Raw genomic sequence first — 27,864 nt, 5'->3', positions numbered from 1 at the left:
TTTGTATGATTCTCTTTCTGTAAGAAAAAAAAAACAAGATAACTCTTTTTTTGTAAATGTGTCCAAAAAGTAAATCTTAGTGATATACTAGTATTTGTTTTCTAATTTGTAATTGTTTCATAAATTTCGTATTTTAGAATTTCTCTTTTCTTTTATTCATTCTAGTTTTTCCAACAATTATGCATGTAATATTTAGACTTATGATGCATGTACCATTTATCATAGTTAATATCGAAATATAAAATAAAATCAAATCAATATAGTGAAATAGAATGCATGTATATTTTGTATTAACATTAATAAAATATTTATCTGAAACTTTTTGTAACGCATAAATTCTTAGATTTTTAACATATAAACTTCACACAAATGTCATGCAATACAATCTTAAAACATTAAATAAATAAATGAAATATAATTTTATCTTTTAAATTTCATATTTTAGAATTTCTTTTTTTAATTTTACTTTTCTTTTTTTTCTGTTATGCATTCTATTTTTCAACAATTATGCATGTACCATTTATCTTAGTTAATATCGAAAATAAAATAAAATAAAAATCAATATAATGAAATAGGATGTATGTATATTTTGTATTAACATTACATTAATATCTGAAGCTTTTTGTAACGCATAAATTCTTAGATATTTAACATATAAACTTCACACAAGTGTCATGCTATACAATCTTAAAAATGGTATAAATAAATTATCTTATTAATAACTTCACACGCTAATTTTCATAAGTTACAAGATAAACCATTTTATATTATCGAATTGAATAAGTTTTTTTTTAATTTAATATAAGTTCATTCTGATAAGTTTATTTGAAATCAATATTTCTTAATAAAAATAATAAATGTATAATGGGATTTTTTTACCATAGACATATAAAACTTTGCACAAGTTTTCCGTGAGGTAGTTTTTTTGCCAACGCATATATTAACGAGATTCTTAGACCATAAAACCTCTACACGAGATTTCCATGAAATGGTTTTTTTTTCTTTATGTGTTTTTCATGTTTCGTTTTAAGTTCTAAGAACTCATGATTGGGTATACGATATAAGTGTAATATATTTAAGATTTTTATGTGTTTGGTATTGGAAGAATTTCAAAAATATATACAGAATATAGATAGTTTTAATATGTGTTTGGTATTCATATGTAGATATATACAGAATTCTGATATATAATAATAGTTATTGTCTTTTATATAAATTATATATATATATATATATACATATATCAAATTTTAAGAATTTTTAAACAAGTTAAGGAAATGATTTTTAAATCCTTCAAAACTTATTGAAAATAATTTCTTGATAAAAAATTTACGTCAACATTTTAGAGACTAAAAGGAACACCATCCTTACTGAATTGAAAATCCCAACATGAAATTTTTTATCAAATAAAAACTGGAATATTCTGTAGCCATCCTCATTTTCTTTAAAACTAAACTGGATCTTTGCATTTCATATAACTATTAACAGAGTACTTCTCGTATAAGTTAATCTTGGAAAAATAAATCTTTTTAATTTAATGAGATTCTCATATTTATAACATGATGATTGATGATGATGATCATAAAATTGTTTAGTACAGAAAATCCGTACGAGATTTCATGATTCAATGTCATTATTTATGAAAACATGTTTTTGATAAAGTTTATGACGATGCAGATAATAAAATTTACTGAAAAAGTAAACCAAATGTTTATTAGAAACAGCAGAAACAGGAAGGTAATGATTTATTTAGCATGTGATTTTGTTTTTGTAAAATGCAGAATCATTTGTGAAAAGCATTATGATTTCATATGTAGCTAAAAAAAGATTTATTATAAATTTACAATTAGTGTATATGACAAAACTTCAGTAGATAGAGAATTACATCCTAATTAATATATATATATATATATATATATATATATTTCAATCTATAATTCTTACAAAAGTGTAACTTCTAAGAGATTTTTTTTTGCCTATGAATTTCTAGAAGAATTTGATTTGACTGACTCTTGTGACAATTTAACTACTCATGAGTGAATCAGTGTTTGTAAGAAGTGCCATTCTTATTTTTCTTCTTCGAAACATGTATTTTCATATGCATGTATTTAGATTATCTCGTGAATCAATGTTTCCATTTGTGTTTGACACACATGCATTCAATTTAAGATATCTCAGATCATGCTGAATCAAAACAAATACTAAAATAAACAAACGCGTCCAAGTCTTATTTGATCAACGGTCAAAAGAACTCTCAAGGCGCGTCCTAAAGTCATTTCATTTTTTCTTGAAGTATTATGTACAAAGTGGTATATGTAAAAAGACTAAAGAATCAACATTTTGAAGCTGAAACATTAGTCAATATATTTGGTTTACCAGAAACAAACGAGAAGTGTCAATACTACATGATGTAGTCTACATCTATGAGATACACATAACAAAAACGTGTAAAGGTTTGCGAATTAGGGTTATTTTCTTACAATAATGTATATTTAACATCTTCCTAACGTACAATGATAATGTTTATGAATATAAGAACGGACAGAACAGAAAGATTTATGGTTAGAACGTAAGCACGAATCAGAGTTCATTGTTTTTTTTCTATTGGTTGGGCAAAGAATCCAAGCAAAAGGCACTAAGTTACTGTCAGCACACGAAGACAAAAACTCAATACATTGTGCTATTAGCTGGCATCTTTTGTTGGTTTTGTTTTGCCATTTTCATTCGTTCTCGTTTTGGTTATAATCTCGGACATATTAAAGTCTATATAATAGTCTCCGGACCCTATTATATAAATGGGTCAATTTGACATAGAAGAATGTCAAATAAATAAAAACAAAACGCTAGCCGAAAGTTACAATTATTTCAATAAACCATTACAAAGAAAAGCATATTAAGCCTTATGTCATCGGACATAAACTATATACTATTATGAAGATATTTGTAATATTATAATGATAAGAAATAGTGAGAGTTCTCATCGTGTCATGTGCCAAGTTTTTTCTTCTGTCGACCAGATATTTTATTTGGTTATATGTGATAAGTTATCATCAATCATATACATAGTGATAACTCGTAAAAATCATGTGACAACTATTTTGTTTCGACCTTGACAAGTCGAAAATAGAAACATTGAATGATTAAAAACACACATAATATAAAAGAAACAAAACAGGGCTTCATATAGATTGATGCTGAATAGATAAAATACAGTAGAGCTAAGCCTAACTACGCGTACGTAGATGAGATGGGCAACGTGTGGGGGTGACGATGAGAAGTGGAAAACATGGCACGTTTGAATATACGTGTCGCGGACGTGGATTTGTCCGACTTATCCATGCCGATGTAAATTACATACGACGACGCGGGATTTAGTTAGAGACCCATACGTATCTTTTTTTAATCCTATAAGATTGTATTGTCCCATTTTTTATAGGTTAGTAGGTGAGGAGGTCAAATGCACCAATTAAGCAGTTGACCCGTTTAGTAATCTTTGTCTTTTTTTTGGGTTAATGGTTCTTAAATGTTGCATGGTCAAGCTTATGGTGTTGTAATTACTATGTTTTCAATATATGTTTTGTTTACTAACTAGTAACATGCAAAATCCGTGGTATAAGTGTATTTTATTTAGGAAAATTAATAAATGTATCCAATTTTTTTTTAGACGTTGTTCACTATATGTTAGTTGTCATAATTAATAAAATCTGGCAGATGTTAAAAAAAATGATTTTTAAGTACAGTACATTGTTTTTTTTCATTCACTTGTGATTACATAAATATATCATATCTTATGTGTCAATATTGAGTTAATAAATTATATAAATGCTAACAACCCAAAAAAACCTCCACCATGATTTTTTTGCACCCAAAATATTAAAAATACAGTAGACCGACTCAAATTGAGTATGACACTAATTTCTTATAAGTTTTTTCTATTAAAATTAATATTAGAATAGATAGATAGATAAAATTGGTAATTTAAGTTATGAGATAAGAATGGTGGTTACATATATTATTATATACTTTTGAGATAGCTATTGAATAAACCAAAGGAAATATTTGTCGAATGATTATAGTTCAGCTTGTGTAAACAAAAAGTTCCCAGTTTTTTTTAAGAAAATTTGGTTTGAATCGTCCATATATATTATTTTTGACCACAAAAAATAAAAGAATGGCAATAAAATTGCTAAATAAATTTTGGTTCGAATCATCCATATCATATAATCTTGAAAATTTCTTCTGATGCTATATTGTTGGCGGAAAGGTTACGGAATGAATAAGCAACCAACCACGACCATGGAAAATGATTTTTTTAGAAACTCAAAAACAAAGTACTAAAATTATAATAAAAATTTAAATTGTTGAATTATGATTGAAAAGTTGGGATCCACTGTTTATATATAGTGATGTCATGTGCAATACTTTTTTAATACTTGTATTATGATGATACCATGCATGCTTAGCTAGCTCTTCTAAGTACAATATATACACAGTCCTTTTCGGTATTTGGATAGGATACTAGGTATTCTATTAAAATCCATACTTTAAATATCATCTTTACAATAAATAAATAACTTTTAACTTATCTTAAAGATGAGTACGAAAATCAATATATTTTTTACTAAACTTGATGATTATATACAGATATTATGAAAAGAAAAGATGATTGATCTTGTCCAATATATATTTAAATTGTAAGTATATAATTTATGAATATACTAGCATTTTTTTTGTTTAAAAATATACTTGCAATTTTTAGAATTTACGACATCACAAAAGAGAATTTGTATTATCTTTATAGCTTGCTAGGATATTTTTGACGAAATTGTATATATATATTTTTTAAAAGTGTATGTGTATATATACATTTTCCTTGAGAAATTTTGATATAAATTGTATATGTTTTTTATTCAGCACAAAAATGATTTTGGTATATGTTAGTGTCCTCTTCGATCGTGTGTGTGATATATTCGAAGTTTCGAACACGTAAAAATCTCTGTCTCCATTGATTATTATGTGTCTATTCTTTGATTGATAATGACTGTGTACATTTAACAACTGATTTCGAGTATCTAACGAATACCATTTTCTTCTTTTATATCGACGTAAAAATATTTTTCTTTATTTTTGGAAATTAAAGTATATATATTATCAGCTGATTAAGTTTTATTTTTTTACGTTTTTTAAAGGTTAAAATAATAGAAGGTTTTACCGACCACATATATAATCTGAAATGTGATCACCACTCAAATAGTGAACTACTTTCCGACCAACCTCATTGTATGGTTCTCCGTAAGCCTCTCCATACACCTATTGATACACTTACAATAAATAAAAAATATCACTAGTCGAATAATTCTATTTTCTATTTTGGATTGTGAGTGACTCATATAAGCGTTAATAAGACTCGATCTTAAACGACAAAAAAAAAAAAATATTACAGAACTAAAACATAGACATCAGAACATTATTACAGAACCCCAAAACATAAACATCAGAACAACTGTTAAAATAAGGATTAAGCAAATTAAAGAAAAAAGAAAAAAGAATTAAGATGAATATTGATTATGACATTATCGGCGGAACATAGAAGAAGTACGTAGGAGACAAGCACTTGCAAAGTGCAACTTGTCCTTTGTTTTTATTTCTTATTGCATAAAAACTATGTTCAAGTTGGTACCTTTTTTTTATCACTCAACACATATACAAATAAATTTGTACCTTTTTGAGGTTATGATTTGAGAAAACTTGCGATTTTTTTCCTTAAGATATATTTTACAAAATTTGATTTAGTTTTCACCACAAAACAAAGTTTTAATCAAATCCTTTAATGGTGATTGATTTGAAATCACACTACTAATCGACAAATACTTTCGTGTCTCTAATATTAAAAAAAATATATTCAAGGATTAATTAATACTAATTAGGTTTATATCTTCATAAACGTAATCTAAATATCTCAACAAAAAAATAAAAAAATAAATAGTTTCTGTGAATGCTGATTGATTTGAAGTCAGTAACCCTTAGTTATATATGCGTACTATGTAATATATACATCATTGTCGTCAAATGATAGTTATAAATATTTATTTAGTTTTTAGTTTACAAACAATCTACTACTGCATTTCTTTATATAAAAAACTCCTATTTCAATAGTTATATTACATTTTACTACTAGTTCTTTGAAATAAAACTTAGAAAACAAATTAAACTGGTGCACAAATTTTTTTTTTAACTTGTACTATTTTAGTCATTGTCTTAAATTAATTTTGAAGTATGATGGATATTTTTATAGTATATAATATCAATAAATAAGTGATGTTTCTAAAGAAATCAAAAAAAAAAAAAAGAAACTAGAAAGTGATGTTTCTAAAATTTGTACTTTACTAAATAAACTTGTTTCTACAGTATATTTAATATTGGGCTGACACTCAATTTAAAAGGCCCATATCAACATACACATTTGTTGTTGTTTTTCCAATATAAAAGAGAATTTTCATTAACAAAACTAATAAATTAAATATTACTCAACTTTCTAAATTTGCATTAGATATTTAGATATAAGAAAAATACTTCACTTTTTATTATTTGATTCAAAGAACATTAAAAAGCCTTTCAGTTTACATGTAAAAGATTTCAAACTAATACAAAATACTAATCCTTACACATATTTTATAATAAAAAATACCTACCCAACCCCAAGAAATGAATGAAAGAATAAAATCAATATTTTTTCCCTTTTTCTAAACTCTTTAAAACCCTAAAATGTATATTTTTAAAATTTAGTTTTGTTTCCTTAAAACCCTTCTAACTCCTTCCGATAGTCCAAGCCGAGATTGTATAAAGTGGCTGCTCCGACCACCTTAACGTGACTCCACCGCCGCGTCCGCCTTCAGCTCCGCCGTCTTCATCCCTCCTCTCCACGTTGAAAAACCCCTCATTGCCAGATCCGTACATCCTAAGCAACATCTTGCTCTGCAAAACCTCTCTCTCCGAGACTCCAAGACTCCGAAACCCTAACTGCTCCAGCATCCTCCTCCAGTGGCGAAAACCTACATGCCTCTCTTGCCTATGACTTCCTTCACACGCAACAATGTTCCTGATCTCTCTCCCAAACAACATCTCCTCGATTTTGACTCTGATTAAGCTATCCGTAGCGAGATTCGTGTGAATAGCATCGAACATCGCCGAATAGTACTTCAAAGAGTTACAAACTCGTGTCTCGAGTTGCTCTGAGTTGTGTTCTGCTTCTTGTTCAGCAAGAACTAGGGCAACTGGGTTAGTGCTTCTGATTAAACCCAAAAAGTCTCTAATTGCTGCTCCAGTTCCATCGTAGAGCGTCTTGTGCATCTGCATAACACAGTTTACAGCTACTGATTCACCTTCCTTGACGTGAAGCATCCATAGTCTAACGTCTTCAAGTCTATCAACTACAGGATGAAACTCGAATTGAAGATTCATTGCCTCTGCAAATCCGTGGAGACGATCTCCTGTTTCGTTTAGCTCGAGTTTCGATTCTCCTATTCCAGTGATCCTAACATGGTGTGGTGGATTTGTTCTTGAAGCTAAGCTTTGGAAGAAGCTAGGCCATTGTAAACCTTGCTTGATGTCGAAATCTATAATGTGAACTCTCTCTTTGCCTTCAAATGCTCTGAGTAGCATCTCGTTGGCTGTGAAATGAATGAACTTTGGAATTGGGGTTACTTGATTCAAGAACCTCAATGCATTTCCTGATTCATCCTCCACTGTTCTGTCGAATTCACGAGGCGGTGCGATGTGGAAGATGTGAGGCCACATACGAGCTACTCTTAGTGCCAAAGCTTCAATGTAGTAGGCTATGAGGCGTGTCATTGGTGTTCTTCCTCTAGGAGAAGAAAGATCGCCGATTCTCGCAATGAAATGGTTAATAGCCGCTATGTTCCTCGATCTGATCGCTTCTAAACATCCTGTAATCAGATTAACAAGCTCGAAATCTCTCTGCAGATCGTTCCTGTGATTGTTGTTGTTGATGTTGATGGTTCCGCTGGTCCTTTCTTCTGCTGCGCCTCGGTGTGAGTATGGATTCCTTGAACCATTCGTTGGCTCTGGTACTCTATGGCTTAAGCTATGACTCTCTGATGATGCACTTGTGGATGATCCAGAAGCTTCCTTGACTGCTGCAGGACGGCTACTCTCAACGTCTTTATCGCCTATACCAGCTAACTCAGTGATCACCGAATCAACCCAGTTTGGTAAAGGCTGAGAAATCACTTCACTAGGCACAAAGCAAAGCTTTTCCTCATCATCATCACCTGAACATGTCAAAGAAAATGGTAATGCTGGAGTAGATGAATTCTGGTTAGTAAAATGCTCAAACCAGAAACCACCTTCGTTTTCGCATTTCGTCTTCTTCGCTCTGCTTAAACAAGACTCGTCTTCCTCCGCCAATCTCTTCAAGCTCTTCTTCCCTCTGTTGTTGTTGATGTTGCTGTCGTTGTTCCAAGAAAACCCTTCTCCATTTCCTCTTGTAGTCGCCAAAGGTGGAAGCTTTATGTTCTGCTTAAGGGAACAACCACTCGTCTTGCGCTCGATGGGTTTGCTGCTGTTGTTGTTGTTGCTGTTGTCAAGTGAGATGCTTCTTCCAAGTGGTCGGTTAGAAGGAGTTTCCTTGCGAGTGAAGCTACTACTGCATGGTAAGTCCAATCTCTGTGTGTTCATGGGAAAATGTGCTGATACTGTTGCTGATGTTGCTGCTACTGCTGCTTCACTCCTCAATCTTCGTGTCGGTGACAACAATGATGAACTTGAACAACCTGCCAACATCCTCTAACAAAATCTACCCAACCCAAAGATGGTCTAAGTGTGTGTGAATGTGTGTCCTTGCACAAACAACAATTGATGTTTTCTAAAAAAATGGAATCCGATGAACAAAGATTCAAAATCAAAATCCTTTTTTTTCTTGGTTTTTAATGAAATCAAAGTGAATCCTATATGAAGAAATGAAATTTTTTTTTGTGCGACTTAATATGCAAATATGAAGAATGAATTGAATTGAATCCCCTGCCCCTAAAAAGAACAAACCAATCTATATATTCAAGAAAGAATGAAAGAATTGTCGAACTAATCTAAAAACTTTTATCTCAAATCAATCTACCATAAAAAAATCATCGGATTCCTAAAATCTTTGTATGCAAAACAACAAAAATCTCATCTAGATGACAATGACGACCAACGAGTTCACATCATCAAGAACAGAGACTACAACTGAAGAACGACCACGAAGTTGCTGGATGAACAGACTCGAGAGCTGCTGTAATAAACCCGATCCACCATTCCGGTTCACCATCCCGGTTTGCCAAATCAAGAAAAAAGATCGTTCAAAACATCCAGAAACCCAGATCAGAAACTCAAGATCAAGATCCAAACACTCTCAAAGGTTGTTCCTTTCTTCTTCTCTCTCACTCTCTCTCTCTCACTCACTCACTTTTAGTTTCTCTCTCTCTCACTCACTCACTCTCTCTCTAACTCTCTAGAGGGGATACTATACAGCTTCTACAAATACCATACTTGAGGCAAGTTTATTTTTTAAGAGTTTTGTTGTCTTCTTCGAGAATTGAAGTTGGAAACTTTTCTTTTTACAGTAAATTGTTTTTTTTAGAGAGGTTGGGCAGAGTGAGAGTGAGTGGGTACACGAGGTATCTTAATCTATCTGAGCCGTTGGATCTATCGAATCTAACGGTAGAAAATAAGGGGAGGGGTTCTAGTGACCGTTTGTAAATTGTCGGAGAAATATGACCGTTGGGAGAGAGGAAGAAGAGTGTTGGGTGTGTACGGACATCAATGAGTTTTGATTGGGAAAGCCAATTACGACTTTTTATATATATATATATACACACACACGTAAAAAGATAATAATAATGTATTTTTTGGACAACAAGACATTATATTATTATATTTGTTTTTTTTTGTCTATTTTTAGGCTATGGCACATTCTCAATTAAAAAATAATAACCAATGTATAACCCAAATAACTATTTTGGGTATTAAATTTTATCTGTCATTAGTAAATATTGTCAGTTTTGTGAAATATATTTACTATATTCCATCTCTATTAGTAGATTAATTTTAAAAATGTTTTTTACACATTCACTAATCTTTTTCTATTCTTTTATTTTTACCAATAATTTACATGTACTGTTTTCTCCCCCATAAACCAATACTAATTCAATTTGTCCAATTATTCTCCGTCTGTATTTTTTGACGTCTCTTTAAATTTTATAATTTCTTTTGTCCAAATTTTGTTTTTTTAATAATTTCTTACATCTATTTTTTTAACCATCTTAGGAGAAAAAGAAAACTAAAAAAAGGTTATGAATATCAATTTTTAATGAACATTGTGTAAACTTGCGTTAACCAAAAAATGGGTAGTTTCTGGTCTACTCCTACCTTTAATGCTAACACTAACAATGTCTATACAGCTATACTCTATACAACATCACGATTTTTCTAAAGAAAAGCATAGATTTTTACAGTGAAGTGAAAATTCTAAGTTCAAGCCTATGTGTGAGAAAGAAATTAGATGACTTCCAAGAACAGAGCCTCTTGTTTGTTTATGAGGCCAAGGTCCTTCAATGTCAAGCAACTTTGTTCTGCACCAAATTTCTGTTTTGGGAATGGCTTCACCTGTTATTCCATAGGAGTAGGACATTAGTAATGGAGTTCTGATAAATTTGTGAAAAAAACACACAATTTTATAGTTCAGTGAAGGTACCAATCTGTAAGTATTAGGCTTGATCAATCTACTAACGTCAATGAAGTCGAAAATTGCCTGAAGTTGGAAATCAATTATAAGCAAGGTTTTCATCAGACTGTGTTGTTAATAGGAGAAAGTACCTGAAGATTGTGGGATTTCACAAACCGGTGGGAAAGGCGGTTTCCACTCGGCATACGTATGAGGATGGTGACAGCATTCTCCTCATCTATGGCTGACTCTGGTGGCAGTGATGGTTCTTTTTCAGTCAATTGCTTCTCAAATTCCTTAATGACCACACAAAAAGAGAAACATAAACACTTTAGTTCTATTCTTCAACGGTGAGTACTGAATGGAGTTGTAATTAACATTAAAGAAATACAAGTTGATGTCATCTTAAACATAGAACAAGTAATAGATTTCTTCACCTGTTCTACCTCCACTTTCCTGCAAGCAGCATTCCTGGCCTCGGATTCTCTTATCTCTTTCTCTCTCTCTGCTCGCAATGACACATAGTACTCTTCATTCTGCACATATCAATTAAAATACATATTATGGCACATTTCTGGTTTAATATTAGAACTTTGACTTCCTTTTAATGTTTGGTTTTTGCAAATAACGGACCAGCTTCTCCCCCATCCGGCATTGAACTTCTACAGAAGGTGACAGTGTGTGAGGAGCCAGGATTCCTGACCGGTATCTACTTTCGGGAATTTGACCAATCTTTGTCGCCTCTTGTAAAGTAGACCACTATAGCACATTAAGGAAAATAGCCAACGTTAAGTTGATTTGAGTTATTTTGTTCCATGTGCCACATAGAAATTAAGACAGGAGGATTTGTCAATGCCTCATCTAAATCAGAAGCATCGATCAGACTCTCAACATCTCTGGACATGCTCTCTCCATCCTCAGGTTTATTCTGGTAGGATGTGTTTAATGCTTCCGCACTAGATTAACATGCAACAAAACATAACCAAAGAGTGTGAAGCTTTGCATAGTAGCAAAAACAAAAATCATCAATCCAAAAGACAACAGCGAAAAAAGATATGGGCATACCCACTACTTGATGATTTCATTTGTCGTTGCTCTACATTGAGAGCCTCAGAACGTCCACATCGTAATTCTCCAATCCTACTAGCTTTCTCGTGCAATTGTTTCTCTTTCTCTGCTGTCTGCGATCTTTCGAGTTAGACACGAACAAAGCAAACACAAACCGCAATGCTAGAGAAATGACCAAACAAACCTCCAAGGACAAAGATATAGCATGAGCAAGGTAGAGATCTTGTAAATGAGACTGTCTATGTCCAGCAAGGGCGTCTTCTCCTTCCTATATCAATCCCATTACAGAAGACACTTTTCTTAGATACTATGGAGGTATTATACTCATTAGAAACTTTTAACTATCTGCTTCTCCTCAAAACATAATACCTTTATTTCCTCTTCAAGATCATCGATGCGGTGTAGCGAAGTGTAGATGGGTGGTACACTTGGTGTATGGACACAGCGTGCAAATGGCTCAGATCCAAAAAACTTAGCTGCCTTTTCCTCAAAACGTAATACCTTCCGTTCTTCTTCAAGATCATCAACGTCATGAAGCAAAGTGTTGCTGGGGAGAACTACAGGTGCATGACTACATCGTTTATATGGCTCATGTCTAGAAAACTTAGCTGCCTTTTCCTCACAACGTATAGCCTTCATTTTTTCTTCAAAATCTTTCATGCTCTGAAGCAAATTGTTACTTGGTGTATGGCCAGGGCGTTCAAATGCATCATACCTCATTTCTACTGGAGCTTCCACTAGATTGTTGCTAGCGTTTGGATTGAAATCATCAGCAAGTGAATTAGTTCTTATACTAGTAGCTTCCTCTTGTACATCTATATTAATCGAATCGTCTTCAGACTCTGGACTATAACCTCCACTCGCACTAGCCAAGAAACAAATAAACATAAGATTTCAAAAACCGTAAAAGATATAAAAGAAGCAAGAAAGAATTCAAAAGTGTTAAAGATGATTACAGGTTTATATCCTCTAATCGATAATGCGCATCAAGAGCTGCATTGAGATTTCCTCCATTTTGCTGATTACAAAAACTCATAGAAATCAGAAATCTTGGATTCAGGTACGAACACCCAATGGAAAGAAAGATCCGATTCCGTAAATCCCAGAAAATACCAATTGAGAGAAATCTCCGATTCCGTAAAACCCCAAAACCCCTAATTTAAAGAACAATCGATGATCAAGGAGAAATCGAGAAACGAACCTGGAGTATATGAGCAGCATAGGCTTCTTCGGTGCGGGTGATTCTCGCGAATGTAGTGATCATCAGTGAATCTTGTTTCGCCATTGATGAACCAGCGAAGATTTCTCCTTCCTCAATCTTGGGAAGAGAGAGAGAGAAATCGAGAGGGAAGAAAATAACGGGTACTTTTCGAAATCTGTGGTAAGATATGGGGCAGTTTAGTAACAACAACTAATGGGCTTTACGGACGAATTTAATAAAGCCTAATATTGGGGATACGTTAACCGAGCACAAACAAATATGTAACCAAAATCGAACCGGAATTTATTTGGTTCAAGATAATAATGATTTATTTTCATTTGGACTTTTTGGCTTTAACATCTCAAAACTTTGATTTATAGTGCTTTACTTAAGTATTTCATTAATACTACATTTATATTGACTTTATCTTTTTTTTTTAATTACAATCTATATTACTTTTGATATCTAACAACTTTGACTACATACATATAGAATCTCTAAATCTATGTATATAATATACGCAATATCATGTGTATCTCCAAAATAAATAAATTATTTATAAATAAAAAAGGAAAAAATATATGGAGTCTAAAATTAGGTAAGAAAAACTTTAAAATTGTCAGATTAATAGTATCCAACTCTGCTCACTAAGTGGACAGTGGACACGTTATATCACAATCTGTGATATCTGCAACATAAAATGTTTTCATTTAGTGGAAATTTTTGGAAGTTACTTTGTTAAAATTTTAAGCACATTGATTATGAGTGAACTTCCTAATCAAGTTGTTAAATGTGTGTTATATATAGGGTGTGTTATGAATCTCTTATGCATCAACACCAATTCTATCTACCACCTAGCTTGCTCTTATTCTTCTTATTTTTTTATTTTTTATCTTTCTTAATATGGAAACTATTTATACCGAGATAAATGCCAAAGTCAATCAAGCTAAGACTAATGTAGACTATTTCCATACAGTTTACATGAAAGCCACTAAATTAGGTTTGGCAGACGAAACATTCCAAATCGTGACTAACCCGATCATTTCACAGATGGAACCAATCATCGATTTAGCCAAGGACGTTGTATACAACTTGCAAGTTCTACGGAATTCAAGTCCATACTCAAATTTTCTTCGAGATCTTAATGCGACCGACGAGGATGCAGTCTATGTTTTGGAAAAATCAAAAGTTCCATTGAATATAATGCGAAAAGTGGTTGCTGATGCAAAGGAAAGGAGAAAAGCAAGAGAAGAAGTGCAAGAACGAGCAAGGGAGGAACGAACCAGGAGAGAACAGTTTACGCTTCCATCGGTCCATCGTCATTAAGTTTGGTTAGCAAATCACAATATATGTATTTTGTGTTAGCTTCAAAACTAATCATTTGCTTATTCTTTTTTAGAAAAGTTTACATATGAAAATATCATAACATAAAAACATGATCGACATATTTTACATTGAGAAAATGTTATTCAAACAAACACTAAATTGAAACCGAAACACGTTAAAACTAAATTGAAAACAAAACAGAACCGAAATGCATTATCCGAACCAAAATCAGACCGAATAATGCATTTCAGTTTATAAAACCGAAAAATCGAACCGGAACCAAACAGTTAAACCAGATCGGCGACTCCTGAAAGCGCTAATATCAATACGTCGCCGTTTTGATCTGAGTCGTCTCTCTTCACTCGCCGGAGAGAGAGGAGACGAAGAAGAAAAGACGACGGAGAAAAAATGGCGGAGGAGCAGAAGACGAAACCATGCCGATTCTGGATTTGGGCCTTAACTTCCGTATTTTTCCGATTAATTCTGATCTCCTTCAAGGGAAATCTCAATCTCTCTTCCCGTCCGGAGGTCTCGACACCTCTCACCAGCATTCGCCGCCGTATCGCCTCTCTCTCTCTCTCTCTCCCTCACTCCCTCATTATCTCTCGAAGATCTCGATTCCAGCTCACATTTTTGCGATTTGTGTGTGAATTTTTCAGTTGCTGAAGGTTATTGGTTGAAGCAGGCATCGATGTCACCATACGCAGGTCTATCTCAAGATTTGATCCTCTGTAATTTTAGATTTTTAAAGCTATTGGAAGCTGAAATTTTTACTTGTGATTGAGCAGGATCAATGTATCATGGCTCACCATTGCTGCTCTCGGTTCTTGGACCTCTCACGGTTCAGAGGTAGTGACTGAAGTCGATTTCGATATTAGGTTTTGTGATTTGTTGAGCTTGAACCATATCAAAACATGATTTTTTTCCTTTTGAGGTTAATTGGATTACAAATTTGGGTTTTTTGCAGGATTAAAGGGCAACCAAGTCATCTCTTGTGCAGGTACTTTTCGATGTCCCTTCAATTCTGTGATCACATTTTGTTTCTTGATTCTCAGATTTGAACTAGTTTAAACGCTTAGGTAGGATTAGATTGTGAGTATAGGTCTTGGTAAGCTGTTTCTCTATGGGGTTAAGAAATGTGAATATGGAAAAGATATGATCTTTCAATGTTTTACTATTCATCAATAGCTTCGTAGCCATGTATTTGATACCAACATTCTCTTGGATACAGCTTGGTATTTGTTATTGCAGATATATTAAGTGCAATGCTTCTTCGAGGTATTGGTCAGAAACTCCAGATGGCTTATGGATTGAATGCGAGACTACTTGGCTTTCTTAAGTCATCAAGGGATAAAGGTAAAGTTAAGTCATTTTTGAATTCAGTGTATCATTTATCTTAGTCCCTAGGTATATCTGTTTCTTCGCACTTGAGATCTTAGTAGAGAGAAATTTTCCTTTTTTATTGTAACTATTTACTTGAAGGCAAAGATTGATTTCTCCCTTTTCGTTGTCTTCTCAGTGATCCTACCTTGTGGTGATATTGCTGCTCTTGTGTATTTGTGGAATCCATTCACCATAGTTTCTTGTGTGGGTTTATCAACTTCTCCAATTGAAAATCTGGCCGTCATACTGGCTCTTTATGGAGCAGTTACTCGTAAGAAGATGATGATCCTTGCATATTGATATTTTCAATCATTTCCAGACATTCTATAACCGATATTTTCTACCCATGCAGGACGAGTTCCTCTGGCTGCATTTGGCTTAGTCATGGCCACACATTTATCTCTTTATCCTGCAACTCTTGCAATTCCAGTATGTACCGTTTCATTACGTATTTCACGCTTCTCATATCAAACAAAATATAATTGCTCTTATGTATTTCTCACAGATAATTATTCTATTGGGATATGGTTTGGATGCTCCTCCTATAAAATTGTTCCTTCAGACCAGAAGTGTAGAAAATGAGAAGAGTTCAACCTCTACTGTTTCTAAGCAAGCCAAGTCGAAACAGACTACACGCCTTCCGTTCTTATGGAAAACAGTTGTGCACTTCTTGTTCTGGGTACTTCTGTGGTCGCTTTATGTGCTGGTTTTATGCGCCTTATCACTGAATAAATATGGTGGGCTTGAGGAAATGTTCAAGAGGTACCCTAACATTGAAATTTAATTCATACCGCAATAGGATTAGTTTCTGTTAGCCATATATAGAACAAATAAAATTATTCTCTATAAGTTAGATTCCAACTTTTATAACTATGATTCAAGAACTTGCAACATAATTAATTGTTAGGCGTTTTGACGTTTGTGTGTCTTTGCCACCTATTATAGGACGTATGGTTTCATTCTCAGTATTGAAGATCTTTCACCAAACATTGGAGTCTTTTGGTAAGTATAGTAAGATCACATTATCAGCCATGGATAATGAATCCATATTCTAATACATTATTCGTTTTAAAATCTCAATTTCAGGTACTTTTTCGCAGAAGTCTTTGACTTCTTCAGAAACTTTTTCCTGATAGTTTTTCACGTTAATATTCTGTTTATGTTACTCCCTTTAGCCATACGGTTAAAACATCGGCCTTGCTTCCTGGCTTTCATATACTTAGCGATCTCCTCGATTCTTAAATCTTACCCTTCAGTAAGTACTTGATTTTACTGTGAACTATATATTATTTATTTTTTGAGGAATTGTACTAAAAATATTAACAGTGAGTTGATTAAATCATTTGATTGAACTTCCTAGGTTGGAGATTCTGCTTTATACTTGAGCTTATGGGCATTGTTTGTCAATGAGTTAGTAGGTAAAAGAAGATACTTCGTATTCTACTTCGCATTGTTTAGCTTTTGCATATAAACTCTATCTTTTGTTTTGCATAGATATGAAGTTCTCCTTCTTCCTCTTCTGTGGATATCTTGGGATTTCTCTCCTCAGCCCTGTGATGCACAATCTCTGGATATGGCGGGTAAGCTCAACTCAAATTTATAACCCAACTCTTCACATCATTGCAACAAAATGTTCAAATGATCATAACTACTTTTGGATTTTTCATTACAGGGCACAGGAAACGCAAATTTCTACTTTGGAAACGCTATTGGCTACGCGTGCTTTCAGGTAAAATATAAGCGTAGCCAAATCCATTATTCTATTTAGTACTTGGAGTTTAGATTCACGGAGTGCACAATTAGATATCAACAAGAGGATGATGAGATTATCATATGTTTTTTTGATCAAACGAAGTAGCTTATGGATTTTGTGCGGGTTTTTACAGATCGTTTTTGTGGTTGAGAGCGTAAGCGCAATGCTAAACCATGACAGGGCTCTGAAGAGATCTAACTCGAACCATGGAAAAAGTCAAGAGCTAAGCCATTGAAGGTCATTGCGCCACTTTTCTATTACACGTAAAGAAAAGAGTTTGGTCTTTCGCTTAACGTTGGCCACATCATGTGATTGTTGTGACTTGTGAGTTCGCTTTTCTTTGTTAGAGAAACATCATAGAAATGACAAATCTTCAGTGCCTTGCAGTTAAAATAACAATTTTTTTTTTTGTTTCTTTCTTTGTTGTTGTCAATCAAACAATTCATTTGCACTCTGTACCAAGACAACAAGTTGAGAAGTGGTTCTGGTCTGAATTAATATAAGGAATTGATTATACAAAAATTGGTTCCTGTCTGATTTCAGTTATTCAGATTTTAGAATTATGATTTATGAAGTCACACTCGCACAGTTCATAAATAAATTTTGATTCGGTTTAACTATGTTGGTTCAGATCAATTCAGTATGTTATGTTTTTTGTGGTTGCGGTTTTTTTACCACCCTACCAATAGCGACATTTTTCTATTGATGCAAAGAATAAAAGCAAAACAATACTCCATGTTTAATAACAAATTTGAAATTTATATAAATCAGTTTTTTTCTGACAATAAGAATTTATTACTAACTAAAAAAATCATTATTTTTTTTTAAAAAAAAAAGAGTTTTGGATATCATTTTCGTATAGTAAATTTTAGTTTTAATTTTATTTTGAACATAGATAATATGTCCATACATACGAATCCTAATCCAGCAATTTTATAAAATATACTAACTTAAGTAATTGCTTACTAGTTTTTCAAAAAATAAAAAAAAGGTAGTTTGCTTACTTGCGTAGTTAATTACTATTCTCACGTTTCACCAAATTTTTTTTTTTACTATTCTCACGAATCCAGAAAACGTCATTGTCTACTTAAGAGCTATTGGGAGTCAAAACATACAAAATCCAACGTAATATATATATCAATATAAATCTCTTACAACTTGGCTATCGATATTGTTGTTATTATAGAAATTTATCAATGAATCGGAAGACGTGTTTTCACTGCTTTAAGTTATTATATTTTCTAAACAAACATATCCAAAACCCCCCCTACACAACAAATATCAATCAATACCAATCTTGCATAACTTGGACTATTAACTCATTTAAATTTTGTATTCGTTTCATGTTCTTTGAGTCTTTTCCAAAATTATTTCTATAACCATTTTATTTCATGGTTGTCGAGTAACAAAATTATCTTGATAATCTTGTTTTACGTTCATCCAAAAACTTTTGTGTATTGTAAGAGTTTACAAGTGTCTAGTTTAGTACATACATATACATACCTGAATATAGAATTAGTGTGAAACTTAACCACTGCTTCTTGTTTATTTTATTCGTTGCCTTCTCTTTACCCTCAATTACCGCTGTTTCCAATACATGCCAAAGATGTATAGGAAACAAACAAAAATATACATATATTATGGATATTGGACAAGGTCAAATATAATACACATATATTAATAATATGTTATCCCAAAAGGACAAACTAAGAGCATTCTCATTGATGAGAATCTCATACAAAAGTATCTGATAAAAAAAAATTATTTTTATTATTTAATTAAATTTTAATATTTTTTGATAATATGTTATATGTTTACAAACTATACGAGCATTCTCAGATCTCAGAAAATCATTTTTCCTATTATTTAATTGACTACTTGATTTATTATATTTTCGAAACAAATTAAACGATATATTTTCATCATTAGTTTACATCGATATTCTTTTTCTTCGTTCTTAATTGGACTATGTAAGTTATAATAAAATATACGATGAAACAAAAAAAAAACATATCTAAAATCAATCAAAAGTTGGTATATAACGTAACTCAACTAAAACTTTGGATTATACTAACGCGTACGTAACATATTAATTAATAACAATTTAAGGTTGCTGTCAAAAAAAAAAGAAAAAAAAAACACAAATTTAAGCTTATGTTCTTCCTTAAATATTGTAAGAGGAACGTACGTGGCTTTCATTTTTACAGTCACCATGATATTAACGTTAATTTATGTATGAACCACGTTTTTTCTGCTTGATTAGTTACCATCGCACGATATGAAAATTATATAAATTTGACAAAAAAGCAACATATGCATGGGCGACGAACCTAGTGTAGATAAATAGGCGTCAATGACTCAAAGTGACCGCAATAGATATGTATTTAATGGAGCTAGTAAATTTAATTTTTAGTAAATTATAATTTTTTTCCAAAAACTTGTATTATTGCATTAAGTTGATGTGTCAACTTCAAGGGCTTGCCTCGTCTCTATTTAAGGAGTCGTCATATGTATGAAGAAACATGCACCAGTAGTCAAAAGCATCAAATCAAAAACATGTTAGGATTCTCTATCAATTAGAGTGATGATGTCGTGGGCATTGTGCATTTGGGTTTCTCTACTTGTGACAAGCATCACAACTTGGGTTTACAAATGGAGGAACCCTAAATGCAGTGGGAAGCTTCCACCGGGTTCCATGGGCTTACCACTTCTTGGTGAGACGATTGCTTTCTTCAAACCTTACTCAAATTTAGATATCCAACCTTTTATCAAAGAGAGGATTAAAAAGTGAGTTTATTCTTCTTCTTTCTTCTTCTTCCTCTTCCAGAGTTGTATACCAAAGTGAGATCCTTATACAGTTCGTAACTTACATGTAGGTATGGGCCAATATTCAAGACCAGCTTTGTTGGGATACCAGTTATTGTAGCAACCGACCCTGATTTTAGTTATTTTGTGCTCAACCAAGAAGGCCAATGTTTCAAGAATTGGTATCCTGATACTTTCACTAAGATCTTTGGAAATCAGAATCTTGCAACATTACATGGCTTCGTATATAAGCACCTCAAGCACATGATCTTGAGTCTTTTTGGCCATGAGAGTCGCAAGAAGATGCTTCCTGAAATTGAAGAAAATGTTTGTAAGAAGTTAAAGCTCTGGTCAACTCAAAACTCAGTTGAGCTGAAAGGTTCAACAGCAAGCGTAAGTCTCACGTAACATAGTTTCCACTTCTCTGTTAGAACGTGTTTATAAGTTTCTGAATTGCTACACATAATATATCAGTTGATATTGGATCTCACCACAAAAAAGTTGATGGGCCTTGATCAAGGCAAGTACTCAGATAAACTAAGGGATTGCTTTGCTGCGTTTAATGATGGTTTGATCTCTTTCCCTATCAACATCCCCGGGACAGCTTATCACAAGTGCCTAGAGGTTATTACTTAGTCACAATTCATGGTGTTTCATTTTCTTGTTAAGCACTTCATAGTAATTAAGGCTTTAAATTGGTGACTGGTTCAGGGTAGGGAAAGGGCAATGAAAATGTTGAGAGATATGCTTCAGGAGAGGCGTGAGAATCCAAGGGAGAATCCAAGTGATTTCTTCGATTATGTTATTGAAGAGCTTAAGAAAGAAGATACACTTTTGACAGAAGAAATTGCACTAGACTTGATGTTTGTGTTGATTTTCACCAGCTTTGAGACAACATCTTATTCATTAACTTTAGCCATCAAGTTCCTCTCAGACGACCCTTCAATTCTTAAAAGTCTAACGGTCAGTAAAATAAAATAAAACCAATTTCTCTACATAAGCTGATACTTACCAAAAGTAAAACGTATTGAAATATGAATCAGGAAGAGCATGAGGCAATTCTGAGAAACCGTGAAGATGCTAACTCTGGACTTACTTGGAAAGAATACAAATCAATGACTTACACACTTCAGGTTTATTATAAGGATTCATTAAGTTTGTCAATCTCCTCTAAGGTAGATTGTAATCGGAACTCTCATCTAACCAAGTGTTATATTAATTTCAGTTCATAAACGAAACAGCGCGGCTAGCGAATTTAGCTATTGGAATTTTTCGAAAAGCCTTGGTAGATACCGAGTATGAAGGTATGATCAACCAAACAACAACACAAAACACTCAAATTAATTGTTATATATATATAATTCACTTTGTAAAAATGGATACAGGTTATATAATTCCAGCTGGTTGGACAGTGATGGTATGTCCTCCAGCTATACATTTGAATCCAGACATCTATGAAGATCCTCTTGTCTTCGATCCATCTAGATGGGAAGTGAGTTCATCAAAATCTTCTACATGAATATATTTACCTTGTAATCCAAGTAACCCTGAAAAGGTTTTCATAACAAAACTAAATCAAAACTGGTGAATCATAGGGATCAAAATATACAAATGCATCAAAGACATTCATGGCGTTTGGTGGAGGAATGAGATTCTGTATCGGAACTGACTTCAGCAAACTCCAAATGGCAGTGTTCCTTCATAGCTTGGTCACAAAATACAAGTATAATTAAAAAAGGCCAATTTTTTCTTGTTGATTCAAAGAGATACAACTAGCTATACACTTATGGGTACTGATATTAGTAATGTTGTTTCTTGGATTTCATATCAGATGGGAGGAGATCAGTGGAGGAAACATACGTCGAACTCCTGGATTACATTTTCCAAATGGGTATCATGTTAAACTCAAGAAGAAAGAGATCTGATATTTACAATATACAAGACCTAAGATGCATATTATATGTTGTGTACTTTTATTAAAAATTAGATATATTATACTATAGTATACTGTTTGTATTAAACAAAAATAACGCTTTTATTATAAATTAGACATCTATGAAAATCCTTTAGTCTTCAATCCATCTAGGTGGGATGTGAGTTCATAAATCTTGTTCTCTTAAGTAACCTGAAAAGAAACTGGGATCAGATTCATGTGGAATGTGAGTTCATAAATCTTGTGTCTCAAGTACCTTGCGGTTAAAGTAAACAATTCATTTGCGCTTTGTACAACAAGTTGAGAAGGGTCGGTCTGAATTATTATAAGAAATTTGGTTTGGTTTTAATTATACAAAAAAAGTGGTTCCGGGTTGATTTCAGTTATTCAGATTTAAGAATTATGAAGTCACACTCACACTGTTCAAAATCCACGTTGCTGCAGCTTGTAACCCTTTTACTTTCAACTTTTTCTTGGATTTATCATTATACACCATATTTATACTTAGGTTAACTTTTAACATATAGTTTGCAACAACACTAAACCCAATACTTAATGGGCTTGATTATCATAATGGCCCAATAACCCTTAATCCTAAAGGTCTTAACAAAAGTTTTCTCCCTCATTTTTGTCGCTTCTTCTTCTCCACTCTAATATTCCTCTGACTTTCTTCTTCTTCTCTATTCAAGCTTCTGATTCATTCTCTCTTTCAAGTTTGAGTATTAATCAAGGTTTGATTCCAACACACGCAGTTCATGTCGGTCTAACTATTTTGGTTCAGTTCGATCCAACATGTGTTCTTTTGTTGTGGTGCAAAAGAATAGAAAGCAAATTAAATAATATGATATAACGTCTATAAATTAATTGCTTAAGAGTTATTTTATCCTTATAAATTAGAAAACGTTGTATTATATAAAGTACAAACTTAAGTTCTCAAATTGGAAAACGTGTTTCACAATTACTACTTGTGTGATTTTTTATTTTACAAAACATATACAAAATCAACCTGTCTTTCATCGCGAGCATCAATATAGAAGGTTTTATTTTTCATGTTCAAGCTGATTAAAAGGTGTTAATACCAGTGAAATCCAAGTGCGCGCAGAGAAAATTTTACACTTCAATGATTCAATCAAATAATATAACGAAACATGTGTTGAGATTTAAGTACCTTCGATACAGTTATACAATTTATGTACTTAAGACAGTTTTTGAGAAGTATATGGTTTTCAATTGTAATACACTTTTTGTTATTATCCCTTTTTGGCCTCGATCCATTTCAAAATTTTCATTAGTGGAGTTTCTATTCATAGAGTACTCATGCTTAAATTTGTGATGCAGGATAAGGTAACGCCATGAAAATGTTGAGGATTGGAATATGCTTACTAAAAAAGAAACAGTGCATTTCTACAGAAAACAACAATGTAATTATCCAGTAGGAAACCATTTTTGATAAGAATATTTTTAAGAAATTTTCTATGAAAAAAATTATTATGAACTTTTTAGGCAATCTCGTAGAAAAGTGGAAGGATGGTTTTGACCAAAATATTTGTAAGAAATACGGCTCTACCATTTTCCTACCAAACTTCTTCTACTTTTTTCCTACAAATAATGCTACCATTTTACCATAATATAAATCTTTATCAGCTTCATACGAACTTAATTAATAAATATCAAAATTAGTTAATTTGTAATCAATAATTATGTTAGTTTTAAAAACTAAATAGGAATGATAAATTAATAATCTATTATTAACCTGATATATATATAAAATCAAATTAATTTACAATCAAATAACAAGAGTTTTACAATTTACACACCCTTGAGGCTTGAACCATCTCTTCATTAATTTCGCATCCCTTCACACGCCATGACTTGTTTCGATTTGCTTCTTCTAGAATTCCATCTACGAGTCCCTTGATCAGTTGCTTGTGTTCTTTCAGAACCCATAAGAGAGATAAAGCTTCGCTACTCGACTGATTATATATTACATGGAAGCATGTCTAGTCTTATACTCCACAATAATCTTAAGAATCACAAGAAAAGATCAACTTAAGAGAGTACATGCCTCAAAATCAATGATACACTATGATTTGACACAATATGAAACTAAAAGAACGATGCAACTTCTAATATGAAACCGAAAGCAGGATAATAGATTAGCTTTTGTTTTTCAAGACCATTCAAAATAAAACATATTGTCCTTCCATTTTCCTAGGAATTTTCCTACAACTATATACTATGTAGAAATTTAGTAGGATATTTTTTACAGATCTTCTTAGGAAATTTACTTCCAATTTCCTACAACAATATTTTTTCGTAAAAAAAAACCATAGGTACGTGGTAGCAAATATGTTTTACCACATATTTCGTAGGGAAATTAGTAAGATTTAACCTAGCTAGCTATGACTTATTTGTAGAGCTTATAACATAAATCACAATTCTAAGAGAAGTAATTAATATTAGATTGTGGGCTTCCAACTTAAAACCAATTGGCAATTAGTGCAGAGCCCCATATATCTTATATACTAGTCAGGATCCTACTCAACTTCCAATGTGGGATATATATCCCTTATACGCCCCCTCTAGATGATGACTCTTCTGGTCATAGATCTCGGTATGTTCGGGCATGAATCGGCAGGCCAATTATGGGTCAGACCGATTGTGGATTGGATTGAGTATGTGTGGACCGGGCTCTGATACCATATTAGATTGTGGGCTTCCAACTTAAAACCAATTGGCAATGAGTGGAGAGGCCCATATATCTTATATACTAGTCAGGATCCTACTCAACTTCCAATGTGGGATATTGTATCCCTAATACAATCTAATATGGTATCAGAGCCCGGTACGCACATACTCAATCCAATCCACAATCGGTCTGACCCATAATTGGCCTGCCGATTCATGCCCGAACATACCGAGATCTATGACCAGAAGAGTCATCATCTCGAGGGGGCGTATAAGGGATAAATATCCCACATTGGAAGTTGAGTAGGATCCTGACTAGTATATAAGATATATGGGCCTCTCCACTCATTGCCAATTGGTTTTAGGTTGGAAGCCCACAATCTAATATGGTATCAAAGCCCGGTCCGCACATACTCAACCCAATCTACAATCGATCTGGCCCATAGTTGGCCCACCGATTCATGCCCGAACATAGCGAGATTTATGGCAAAAGAGCCATCATCTCGAGGGGGCGTATTAGGGATAACAATATCCCACATTGGAAGTTGAGTAGGATCTTAAGTGGTATATATAAAATATGGGCCTCTCCACTCATTGGCAATTGGTTTTAAGTTGGAAGCCCACAATCTAATAATTAATTGCCTTAGACTTGATGTTTTCCTTGCTTTCTACAAACTTTGAAACAACTTCTTAGTTTGTTTAGGTTTTGCTAATAACCTTTTTAGTTTTTTTAGGTTTTGAAACAACTTCTTAGTTTGTTTAGGTTTTCACATATTGTTTTCGTGGTTGAGAGTGTAACGCGCAAGGCTAAACCATGACCAGGCACTAAAGAGATCTAACTCGAATGAGATCGAGAAGTGACTAAACCATTGAAAGGTCTTCGGCCTTTGTGAAGTGAAGTGTTTAAGACATTGAATTTTCATCACGTCGCGTCAATGTTCTATTACACGTAAAGAAACGAGTTTGGTCTTTAGCTTTGTGGTGTGGATTAGATAAACCACAAACACATAACGCTTACCACATGCATTTTTGTGGTTCAATTTTTTTTGTTTGGGGATATCATATCAATGACAAGTCTGATGTACCTTGCCATTAAAGTCCAATGTGGACAGGGACAATCACAAAAGGCAGTTTAACTGTTTTTTTTTTTTTTGGTAATTAGTAGTATAAAACAATTAATCTGCATCATTCATTTACGAAAAGCAAAAACTAAATTTAAGTTTGATCATATTCTTGAATTTGTAGAAGCTTTTACAGGTTACAGTTTCGTTTTCATTCCGAAACAAAAAACAATTGAATCGTGTTCATCAAAGCAGGAATCTTCCGTTGCAAAAAATCTTTACTATAAAAACTTATCAGAAAAAATTATATACCTCTAATCCTAAAACAATCAAATATCATATACTGTCACCAAAAATTTATATATTTATGTATATATATATAAGTTTTTGGTGACAGTATATAACATATCATATTGATGACATTTTCACCAAAGAAAAAAATATGACATCATATCCTTATTCGTAAGCACCAACAAATATTAACCATAAAACCTAGATTGCATATACTGTATATGTAATTAATATGTATGTATACAAGTTATCATCACCAGACGCGACACGCCTTCTAATCCCAAAACACATCAATCATATGTTTTTATTTAAGACAAACCTTTTCATAAGCACCCACCAATATGAATGAACCATAAGTAGAGATATATATACCTAAGATTGCAAATATACAAAAATAGTATATCATATCACCATCTAGTCCTAAAACCCATCAATCATAATTAGATAAGACATTATCTTATCCTAATCCCCACCAATATTAATTAGTATTAACATCTTTTAGTAATTTATCATCTTTATTTTAGAGTGTCATCTGTTTCCAGAAAAATATATAATTTTCCGTGAAGAATTATATACCGTTTTGCTAAGGTACTTGCAAGATATATTGAAAATCATCAATACTAACCTTCATTTCCATATACTTTATTTTTGGGCAAGTAACCAAAATCTACATATAAAATCATATCATAGTTATATAAGACTTAAAAATGTGGGAGGTTTGGTGCAAGGGATCAACGCCAAAACATGCATTCAATATGTGGGTCTCCAATCTTGATAGCTCCTAAGTGTGTCATGTCTAGTTTCTTGGGGTCTATAAGACTACAAGTGCCTACTTCATGTTGCATGCATGTGTTCTGGTTTGGTGGAAACATAAGACCATCTCTTCATTGACTTCTAATTCTCTTAAGTCTTTGGAACTCAAATATATCTGCAAGTCTATTTGCCAGCTGAGAGTCCTTGTTGGCCTAGACAAAAGTTAGAAAACGATCATCTCCACCAACACTTGGGTTGCTACTAGTTCATGCCTTGGTCAGTGTTTGGAAGCAGAAAGACAACTTCATTCACAACCACATTACTACCCCTCCGCTTACCATCGATCTTTAAAGATATTGACCGGCAACTTAACAACTCAATCACATCCAAAAATGAATTAAAGAAAATTCAGGAATCTCATAGAACTTTAGCTTCACTCTAAAGGATTAAGGATTAAAAATAATTATTATCCAAAGGAATTTCTCTCTCTATATAGATGTTATTTATGCTTTGTTTTTTATCCTTTGGTAAAATTGTAAATGTTAGTGCGACAAACCCAATTTTTTAACCTTCAACAAAATTATTATGAAACCCAAGTTTTTAATTGATACGGAAACGGAGAAATATAGAACACCACATTTGTCTTTTACTAGTTTAAACTTGTTTTAAAGTCTTTTCATCACTATCAAGCTTCGTTAAACAATCTTCTTGCTGTCTCTGAACTTTCTTCTCAGTCTCAAAGAAAAAAAGGCTACGTACTTATATTTGAGTGAGTCGAGGTTTCATGCATTTGATATTTCCTTCGCTTCTTTTTCTGATTGTATAATATATATATATATATATATATATATATATATATATATATTATTATATATACTAATA

At 32.8% G+C, this 27,864-nt stretch overlaps 7 protein-coding genes across 11 annotated transcripts; 4 read left to right on the top strand and 3 right to left on the bottom strand.

The window, feature by feature from the left end:
- Positions 1–6,559: 6,559 nt before the first annotated feature.
- On the bottom strand, positions 6,560–9,554 carry LOC17894395 (scarecrow-like protein 28). The gene is made up of 2 exons (XM_006300787.2): positions 8,364–9,554; positions 6,560–8,291 (listed from the first exon to the last, which is right to left on the bottom strand). The coding sequence occupies exons 1-2, from the start codon at positions 8,800–8,802 to the stop codon at positions 6,808–6,810; spliced, it is 1,923 nt and encodes a 640-aa protein (XP_006300849.1). The 5' UTR covers positions 8,803–9,554; the 3' UTR covers positions 6,560–6,807.
- Positions 9,555–10,388: 834 nt separating this feature from the next.
- Positions 10,389–13,166, bottom strand: LOC17895621 (plant UBX domain-containing protein 8). 3 transcript variants are annotated; one of them, XM_006302120.2, is made up of 11 exons: positions 12,990–13,166; positions 12,745–12,806; positions 12,158–12,653; positions 11,973–12,056; positions 11,786–11,901; positions 11,577–11,676; positions 11,354–11,479; positions 11,158–11,256; positions 10,873–11,016; positions 10,751–10,807; positions 10,389–10,662 (listed from the first exon to the last, which is right to left on the bottom strand). In XM_006302120.2, exons 1-11 carry the CDS (start codon positions 13,071–13,073, stop codon positions 10,555–10,557), a joined length of 1,476 nt encoding a protein of 491 aa, XP_006302182.1. In that variant the 5' UTR covers positions 13,074–13,166; the 3' UTR covers positions 10,389–10,554. The 3 variants fall into 3 exon arrangements, with proteins under 3 accessions (XP_006302182.1, XP_023643737.1, XP_023643738.1); XM_023787969.1 differs by having other exon boundaries at positions 10,566–10,662; positions 10,898–11,016; XM_023787970.1 differs by having other exon boundaries at positions 10,566–10,662; positions 10,751–10,810; positions 10,928–11,016.
- A 706-nt stretch (positions 13,167–13,872) lies between these two features.
- LOC17894070 lies at positions 13,873–14,443 on the top strand. Its single transcript, XM_006300848.2, has one exon. The coding sequence runs from the start codon at positions 13,893–13,895 to the stop codon at positions 14,313–14,315; it is 423 nt and encodes a 140-aa protein (XP_006300910.2). The 5' UTR covers positions 13,873–13,892; the 3' UTR covers positions 14,316–14,443.
- A 200-nt stretch (positions 14,444–14,643) lies between these two features.
- LOC17894002 (phosphatidylinositol glycan anchor biosynthesis class U protein) lies at positions 14,644–17,973 on the top strand. Of its 2 annotated transcripts, XM_023787416.1 has the most exons (14): positions 14,644–14,874; positions 14,975–15,022; positions 15,104–15,164; positions 15,283–15,315; positions 15,547–15,671; positions 15,835–15,969; positions 16,051–16,127; positions 16,204–16,460; positions 16,644–16,700; positions 16,785–16,953; positions 17,059–17,116; positions 17,193–17,278; positions 17,371–17,427; positions 17,585–17,973. In XM_023787416.1, exons 1-14 carry the CDS (start codon positions 14,724–14,726, stop codon positions 17,684–17,686), a joined length of 1,416 nt encoding a protein of 471 aa, XP_023643184.1. In that variant the 5' UTR covers positions 14,644–14,723; the 3' UTR covers positions 17,687–17,973. The 2 variants fall into 2 exon arrangements, with proteins under 2 accessions (XP_023643184.1, XP_023643185.1); XM_023787417.1 differs by lacking the exons at positions 14,644–14,874; positions 14,975–15,022 and having other exon boundaries at positions 15,107–15,164; positions 15,567–15,671.
- A 2,043-nt stretch (positions 17,974–20,016) lies between these two features.
- Positions 20,017–22,414, top strand: LOC17894310 (cytochrome P450 87A3). 2 transcript variants are annotated; one of them, XM_006300397.2, is made up of 9 exons: positions 20,017–20,238; positions 20,328–20,649; positions 20,731–20,880; positions 20,968–21,219; positions 21,300–21,389; positions 21,482–21,560; positions 21,642–21,748; positions 21,852–21,979; positions 22,088–22,414. In XM_006300397.2, exons 1-9 carry the CDS (start codon positions 20,036–20,038, stop codon positions 22,179–22,181), a joined length of 1,425 nt encoding a protein of 474 aa, XP_006300459.2. In that variant the 5' UTR covers positions 20,017–20,035; the 3' UTR covers positions 22,182–22,414. The 2 variants fall into 2 exon arrangements, with proteins under 2 accessions (XP_006300459.2, XP_023644009.1); XM_023788241.1 differs by having other exon boundaries at positions 21,482–21,748.
- A 2,364-nt stretch (positions 22,415–24,778) lies between these two features.
- On the top strand, positions 24,779–24,886 carry LOC111832203. The gene has a single exon (XM_023788596.1). The coding sequence runs from the start codon at positions 24,779–24,781 to the stop codon at positions 24,884–24,886; it is 108 nt and encodes a 35-aa protein (XP_023644364.1).
- Positions 24,887–25,024: 138 nt separating this feature from the next.
- On the bottom strand, positions 25,025–25,132 carry LOC111832195. The gene has a single exon (XM_023788583.1). The coding sequence runs from the start codon at positions 25,130–25,132 to the stop codon at positions 25,025–25,027; it is 108 nt and encodes a 35-aa protein (XP_023644351.1).
- Positions 25,133–27,864: the final 2,732 nt, after the last annotated feature.

This window comes from Capsella rubella, unplaced genomic scaffold, assembly GCF_000375325.1.
Source record: "Capsella rubella cultivar Monte Gargano unplaced genomic scaffold, Caprub1_0 scaffold_2, whole genome shotgun sequence".
In the NCBI taxonomy this organism is placed as follows: Eukaryota; Viridiplantae; Streptophyta; class Magnoliopsida; order Brassicales; family Brassicaceae; genus Capsella; species Capsella rubella.
Note: the sequence above shows the minus strand (reverse complement) of the source record. Positions and strands in the feature narration are given on the sequence as shown.